This window comes from Hoplias malabaricus, chromosome Y, assembly GCF_029633855.1.
Source record: "Hoplias malabaricus isolate fHopMal1 chromosome Y, fHopMal1.hap1, whole genome shotgun sequence".
NCBI lineage: Eukaryota > Metazoa > Chordata > Actinopteri > Characiformes > Erythrinidae > Hoplias > Hoplias malabaricus.
In genome coordinates, this window is record NC_089820.1 from 12,864,512 (window position 1) to 12,873,089 (window position 8,578).

Consider the following 8,578-nt stretch of genomic DNA (forward strand, 5'->3'; position numbering starts at 1 on the left):
AATGAGAGATTGAGACCACTTTCATTATTATTGTGGAGGGGAATAATTACTGAGGGGAGGAATACCCAGAGACTGTCAAAATTTTGCCTTTGAAAAACCTGCCTGTGTTACTCTGCTGTGAATGGAATTTAAACAGGATTTTGACCTAAAAGTAAGTTACTGTAAATGAATGCCTCGGGTAAGTAGTTCACATCCTGAGAGAACTTTATAAGAGCCTAAACTCTGCAGAAGTTCTCACCACTGTGAACAGTTCTGGCTCTTTGAGATTCTCCAGAACATTTTTTGTCTTAAGACATTTTTGAGTGGACCTATTTTTATAGTTTGAACAGCAAACTGCCGACCCTCTATCGACATATGCCATTGCCCATAGCAACCTGAAATAGACGTTTGGAGGCGGAGTAATATGACTCGGAGTGGCTGAAGGTGCGCAGTGCAGTTGAAACTCCTTTCGTCCAATCAAATAAGACGGGAGCTATTAGTTTGTTGTAGACAATGAACGCGTAGGATGGGCGGGGCCTGACGGAAAACAGGTGGGATCAAAATTGACAACAAGCTCGACCGAGTTCTTCAGCATTTCAGTCATTCCACAACAATATCAGTGAATTATGGGGAGTTCACAGTCCGCTCATGATGACCTCCAGCGTCTCTCAGACGGAACCGGCTGTGAGTAACTGAACTCTAACACTTCCACTCTTTTCCTCAACTGTTGCAGTTAATCTAAACTCTTACTATTGACACCGCTCTGCCTCACACCTGGAGAAACTCCTCTCTCCATGACCGCAGGAGGAGAGGTCTGCCCAGCCCCTGCTCTCGAGCGCTGCAGCTTCCTTCATTTTGGTTCAACGACTAAATGTAATAATTAAACAAAACATATTTTTAAAATATTAAACAGTTAACATTTCAACTATTTAATTAATTAAATTGAAATATGTATGAACTTTGTTAAATAGCTAGCGTTGTAAGCTTTAAAAAAACGTACAAACCTCTTATTCCATAAGCGTTTAAGAATGACTAGAAAAGTTGTAAAGTTTCTATATAAAAGATCCTTTATATGAGGGTGTGTGTGGAATATATATACGTAAATTGAACTGTAAGCTTTTAAATCTACACTTCTAAAGTGTATTCTTAATATTTCTAAACAAAATATTAAGGCAAATTATAAACTGTAAATTTCAAGGACATTGAAAACAGTGATAGAATATGAAACTTTATCCTTTCGTTAATGAGCAAAAACAATGTTTAAAAAATGTTGGACTTACCTCATTTTTTTATTTTCATTGTAAATACAGAAATGTCAACTTGTTAACTATATATATATTATTTATTATTGTTTTACACAGTCCTAGACACCTAAGATAATTATATATATTTAAACTAATGCCTTCTCAGTAAGAATACGGAATATCACACTCACTGGAATAATGTTATTTGGTTTTAATCTAATGTTGGGCGTTATTTGTTGTTCATTTGTTTGTTTTTTACCAAATAAACACTGCTCAGATAAATAGCTTTTTAAATCTCATAATCTCTGGTGCCTTAAACGATGGCACAGTACTGTGTATTTAAATGTTTTGCATAAATGCTATAAGTAAAAGATGACTTCAACTGTTGGGTAAATCCATGTTTATGTACAAGTCAGAAATCACTTCATCCTGACCTCATGCTTACTGCGGTCACTTATATCATACATTTAATACTGACTTAATCTCTCTCTCTTTCTCTCTCTCTCTCACACACACACACACACACACACAAGCACAAGTGCATGTAAACATTGGTCTGGCTGATATTTCAGCACAGTGTTTGCTTCACAGGTGATAATAAGGGTCCTGTCGTAAGCACTGTAGTTATAAATGTATAAATGTAGTTATTGGTTTGAGTGGAATAACACGTTATGACAGAATGTCTCGAGCTCCCTGGAAGCAGCCAAACAGGAGCCGTGCTGAGGCACTCACCTTAACACCAGCACCTAGCACTAAACAAGCTGCACTACAAGGTGAAGGAGAACTTAACTGACATGTCCCACTTAATGATACCTTCCCCTAAAAGTCCAGGCAGAACTTTGGCCACTCATTTTAAACAAATTAAGTTTAGTTAAAACAGAAATGTAGTTTAAATTAAGTGTTTTTTTCTTCATTAATTGAGCCGTATAAAATGTCGTGGCGTACTGGTTTATTTGGAAAGCTACAGTTGTAAATAAAGTCCAATAATGATGTAACTGCATGTTTGTTACATAGCAACTTACACAACTCATTACATTTATATTTGAGTTACATTTATTACCAACAACTACAACCTCCTTCTATTTAAATGTCTGTAAAAACTGTACACATAACAGTAACTTTGATCAAGTAAAATTCAAATTAAATTGTATTCACACACTGCGCTCTTCATTAAATGCAGAGCTACATGCAATAACATCTTATGCTATCTTTCATTTTTCTGTATTTACAAATGATCTAAAATACCTATGATATAGTTCATCATCGTCCTGAGTGACTGCACTGACGTCTTATTGTGTAATTGTGTTAGATTAAACATTTGTGCTGAGCTACAATTTTTTTCCCATCCTAATGACACATCTCTTATAATTATATGAATAGAGGAAGCCTATATTTCTAAAAATAGTTAAAGTAATACTTTAATAACTGTATTTTGTGTTCTGTTTCTAGTTTCAACGGAACAGATCAGAAACCTACATAAAAGATTTAACCACCTCACGCACAACCAGCAAAAATTAAGGTATGTCTCAGAGTCAGAATGTTGCCATGTATGACAATCAAACGTTTGCATATTGGAAGCATTTCTATTGCTCCATTCCCCATCACATTTTTACACAGGGTGAAGGACAGCTGCTGTGTTCAAGTGACGGAGTAAACTAAAAACCAGCAAAATAGTAGCTACGTTTTTCTTTGGACAGTGATGAATCATAAGACGAAATATTGAAAGGGACTATTTGACCCCTTTTTCACTGTCAGAAAAACTCATGGTACCTTTTGCTGTCACTGTGGTGGTAACCTAAAGGAGACATATCCTGTACCTTTAGTTGGGAACATAATTGTACCTTATTCTATTATAATTATAGATTATAAAATTGTGTTGTTTAATATTTGTTTTATTTTATTTTTAATATTCAAACCAGCTCCCCACTGTGACACAGAATATTTTTATGATAGATACTGGAGGTTTGTGTCACTGCACACAGTATGTAACTGAGTAGCCACTGACTGGACAGAGTCACCATGCTGATCCTTGCCTCATCAGCACTTGGTGGAAAATGGAGTTAATATTAATGTACAGTTGGGATGCAGTGATTATATTTATTCAGATTTACAGATTTATTTATACACCAGAACAAAGATAGGTTGCTGATTGACTGTTTCCTGTAGTTGCTGACTGATAAACCGTAAGAGTACCTCATGACAAAACATAGGCTTGAGTCTCCATGTTGAAACCTGCTGATCAAACATAAGCGTCATGTGTCCTAACGAGGTCATGCAAGAATTAAGAGATGTAGGAGTGCATGCATGGCCATGCCGCTGCAGTGAATTAAACCTTATTGTTTAAGGGAATATGGCTTCTGAAACAGGAACCAAGACAGGTTGTTCTCGTTTTTTGTGTTTTCCTTCTTCCTCTGCTGTGCACTCTGCAGTCAGGATTCACAGACTGTAAATATCAGGTAACGCCCCATTGTTACTCGCTGGCTCTTACACGTAATGATGTTGGTTTTGGCTATTTGTACTAGATGGGGCCAGAGCCAAATCAGGCATTTTTGGGGTTCTTCCCGTGTGCCTAGACACTTCCCTGAATACTGTAAAATGTTAAAGGATAAAAGCATAGAGAACTAACTTCACAAACTTTTATAACAATATTAACTTTATTTCCATATTTAAAAAAATAAATAATGACACTGTTTAAAATTAATTCAGTATTAAAGGTTTATGTGAACCTCATAAAAGAAATGGATGAAAAAATAATAATAAAATGAGCTGTAACTAACCAATGTCATTAGTTTTTATAGGGCCTCACCCACTGAATCTGTGTTTCTCGGTGGTAATGTCATTGACCAAAAATGGTCATAAAGGCTTTTGGTTGAATGAAAATAACAATAATTATTATGATTGTTTAATTATTTTATAGTTTCTGCAGTTCTCCAGACCACTGGGTAATGGGGTAAATGGGGGCAAACAAATCATACAGAACTACACTATAACAACAGACTTCACACATAATTCAAGTGGAGGTGAGAAAATAAACAATGAGTGTTTTACTGTGAACAATATGCAGAGCACAGTAAAATAAATTAATTAATTAAATAAGATTAAAGTAGAATTGCACTATTTAATGTGGCATGGACGCTTAAGTGACTAATATGTCACTTAATATGTCATATGAATAATATGCCTGCCTTGATTACTGCAACTCCCTCCTTTTTGGTATCAACCACAAATCTCTCCATAAGCTTCAACTGGTCCAGAACTCAGCTGCCCGTATCATCACTAGAACCCCCTCCATCCACCACATCACTCCTGTTTTGCAACAGCTCCACTGGCTTCCGGTCAAGTTCTGCATTGATTACAAAATCCTTCTGCTAACATTCAAGGCCATCCACAATCTGTCTCCACCGTATCTTTCCAATCTCCTCCATGTTGTAACTCCCCCTCGCACCCTCAGATCCTCCTCCTCCATTCACTTGACTGTTCCCCCTGCCATGGGAAGTAGAGCTTTCAGCCGCTCTGCTCCCCAGCTTTGGAACATTTTACCCCCCGACATACGGAACATAAACTCACTCCCACAATTCAAGTCTTCACTCAAAACCCACCTGTTCAAGATTGCCTTTTCACTTAAATAATTCAGTTGCATTATTTGTTTTCAATACTGTATACTTGTGTGTTTTTCGGTATTATTTATTTTTATTCTTTACTTTGTACTCCTTGTAAGGTGTCCTTGAGTGAGCACCTATGAAATAAAATGTATTATTATTATTATATTATTTTGTGTTTGTTTATTGACAACTGTTTATGTTCTTTGATATTTTCATTTGATCTTTGTCCAAAATTACATTTTTATTTTAGCTATGAATTTTCACTTTGGTTCTTCACTACTCCTAAGGGTTAATATCAAAATTCTTCAAATAAACAGTCATGAAGTGATGAAAAAACTATAGAGAATATATCAGTACAAAAATAACCAAAGTACTACAGAGGCGACCAAATCTCTCACTTTTCACTAAAAAATAAATGCCCTAAAGTGGAAACATTGCTGTAAATGATGCAAACGCCCGATTGTAAAATTTAAAGAATCTCTGTATAAAAGGTTCTAATCTGCAATTTTTTTCAGTAAATCAACCCTGGAACAATTTTGAAGATGTGTTTGTTTGAAGTCATTGCCATTTATCTTTGACTCTCAGGAGAGAAGACTTTGACAACATCAGTGATTTGACTTTCAACCCCATTAGAGGCCAGATCATTGAAGCCTTCTTTGATAAAAGGTAACTTAATTTACAAATGCATCAAACCAATGTGTTACACGTACCTGACCATCACGGATATCAAGGTCTTGGTTTACTTTACTTTGATAAGTTTTCCAAAGGAAATGACACAGATTTTCCATAATTTCTGCTAAATAAAGTTAAATAAGATTTAAACAAATTCAATCAGTGGTTTTATTCAAATTGCTTTATTCTAGAGAAAATGTCTCAGAAAGCTAAATCACAAAGTTCATTCATTCATTCATTGTTTGTAAGCGCTTATCCAGTTCAGGGTCACGGTGGGTCCGGAGCCTACCTGGAATCACTGGGCGCAAGGCAGGAATACACCCTGGAGGAGGCGCCAGTCCTTCACAGGGCAACACACACACTCACACATTCACACCTATGGACACTTTTGAGTCGCCAATCCACCTACCAACGTGTGTTTTTGGACTGCGGCAGGAAACCGGAGCACCCGGAGGAACCCCATGCGGATACAGGGAGAACACACCAACTCCTCACAAAAGTCACCCGGAGCGGGAATCGAACCCACAACCTCCAGGTCCCTGGAGCTGTGTGACTGCGACACTAACCTGCTGCGTCACCGTGCCGCCCTAAATCACAAAGATCTTCCTTAAAAAAAAAATAATAATAATAATAATAATAATAATAACAATAATAATAATGTCATTTATTCGTTGCTAGAACCATATCAAAATACTGTGTATGACTTTGGTCCAGAACATTACGGGCTTGTTTTTAGCCATGAATTCATACGTGTCCTACATCAAATTCAGTGACCTGTATTTCTTTTTGTTTCAGGAACTTTACTAACAGTGAAGTGGGAAAAGTTGAGGAGGTGGATTTTGAGGAGTTCCTCACAGTAATGTCACACTTCAGGCCTGCAGGTCAGAATCTGACAGAGGAGCAGAGAGAACGGAGCAAGAGAGACAAACTACGCTGTGAGGACATTTACCAGCTTGTTCTACTGTTCTAGAATGATATTATCCCCTCTTATATTACACTGTTCTAGAATGTTTTAACCCTGAATATTTACACTGTCCTAGAATGTTTACTTTGACCATCTATTCTAGAATGCTTTTAACCCATTACCATTTATGTTGTTCTAGAATGTTGTTACCCTCGCCACTCGTTTGCACTGTTGTAGAATGTCTTTCCCCCATTCACTACTCTAGAAAACCCATCCCTTTTTACCCATTAACACTATTTTAGAATGTATTTCGCCACCGGTTTTTGATATTTCCTCCCAATTTACACTATACCTAAATGTCTTTAACCCCATTTACACTGTTCTAGAGTGCCTCCCCCCCCCCACTCTTTTGTAGAATGTTCTCCTCTTTCAGTGTTCTAGAATGTAGTCTATAAAGTTTGTGAAAAACCCTGTAACACTTGTGAGAGAGGTAAGAGATTAAGAATCATCCTCCCGTTCTATCCCTCTCAGTCCTGTTCAACATGCACGACAAAGACAATGATGGCACCATCACTTTGGATGAATACAGACATGTAAGAGAACTTTGCCCATTCTCCTCCACACTTTATTACCTTCAGAGGAGTGTGATTTCAATATTTCTGTGATATTCTGCAGGTTGTTGAAGAGTTATTGTCCAGTTCTCCTGACATAGAAGTCGAAACAGCCAAAGCCATCGCAGATGCTGCTATGCTGGAAGTAGCGAGTGTTACAATGGGTCAAATGGTAAAGCATCCATTTCACAATAAATTTCTGGGGAAAATTTCTTTTTTACAGCAGGCATTTAATATGCATTACCTTCTTTTGTTAGGCTCCAGATGAGTTTTATGAAGGAATCACATTTGAGCATTTTTACAAGGTATGTTAAGTATTCTGTACTTTTATATATTTATTATTTACCGTCCTAAATATAGAGACAATTTTTAGAACATGTTTCAAGCATTAAATTTGGATTAAAAGGATATTTGCAAAAAAGTATGATATTTGAAACACATTTGGAAAAAAAACAGCTTATTAGCTTTCATTTTATCAGCATTTAATAATGGCTTTGGGACTGATGCCACCAGTTTATCCAGTTTTGAATGATCCAGCAGAATTTGGGATTCTTCTGGTAGACAGGCTTTCAGCTGCACAATGGAACTGGCTCTATTTAGTCACATTTTGTCCCTGATCTTTGCATATTTTTCCTGTGTCCCTGAACACTTCTGATAATATTAAGCACAGCGGAGGGTGAATTTTCCAAAAACCCTGCCATCACTTAATGCACTAAAGCTGTTGGGATGTTTGCTGGCACATTTTGACAAATTTGCACAGCCTTGAGCAATGCTTACTATTAAAGGACATTTCCAAGATGCTGTTTTTATACCAAGCCATGTTTGCATCACCCTTTTAAGAAGGTTTAAGAACATTGTCCAGCAAATGTTCTAGTTTTAAACTGCCTTTATACAGCATTAACTGTATCTATCATTTCCACAGATTCTCAAAGATCTGGAGATTGAGACAAAGATGCACATCCGGTTTCTGAACGTGGACACTACAACAATGAGCTGCGGAAAGTGACATTTCCTCTTCACAACACAAAGCTTTTACTTGTGCTGCCAAAGGCCTACAATACTCCAGTCCTTCCCCCTCAGTTCCTCTACAATTACTAAATCTCGCTCCATGTATTTGTACCAACTTGCTTTGATCTTAACACTATGCGCTGTCTCAACAAGTCGAACTTGTTTCTGTGGACATTCTCCACATTCCTGGGCAGCGGATGCAATATATAAGAGACCTACGTGTGTTGAGTAAGAAAATATGCCACAGGAGATCCCGCATTAATTAAAGGAGTACTCCAGTTTTCATAACTTGATATTCATCTGTATTGCTCAGTCAGCTAACACAGACAGTCCCTGTACTTAGAAAAGAATAGAAAACTCAATGTGTTGTGAGTGAGTAATACATGTCACTGGGCTGGAACTCCATCACAGTCGGCTGAAAGTCTTTTACAAAGCAAAGGGAAACATGATCAAAGTGTTGGCCGCAGTAGTCAAGCGTGTGCTATAAATGGGATGTATCAAGATTATGTTTAAGAAGCTAAATATTTGTTTAAGGCTAATTCATGCACAGCAACATTG

General features: G+C 37.2%; 1 protein-coding gene across 1 annotated transcript; it reads left to right on the top strand.

Moving 5' to 3' along the window:
* The first annotated feature begins 422 nt into the window (after nucleotides 1–422).
* On the top strand, nucleotides 423–8,118 carry LOC136679510 (calcineurin B homologous protein 3-like). The gene is made up of 8 exons (XM_066658082.1): nucleotides 423–663; nucleotides 2,673–2,742; nucleotides 5,411–5,491; nucleotides 6,293–6,432; nucleotides 6,933–6,994; nucleotides 7,077–7,184; nucleotides 7,270–7,317; nucleotides 7,935–8,118. The coding sequence occupies exons 1-8, from the start codon at nucleotides 606–608 to the stop codon at nucleotides 8,016–8,018; spliced, it is 651 nt and encodes a 216-aa protein (XP_066514179.1). The 5' UTR covers nucleotides 423–605; the 3' UTR covers nucleotides 8,019–8,118.
* Nucleotides 8,119–8,578: the final 460 nt, after the last annotated feature.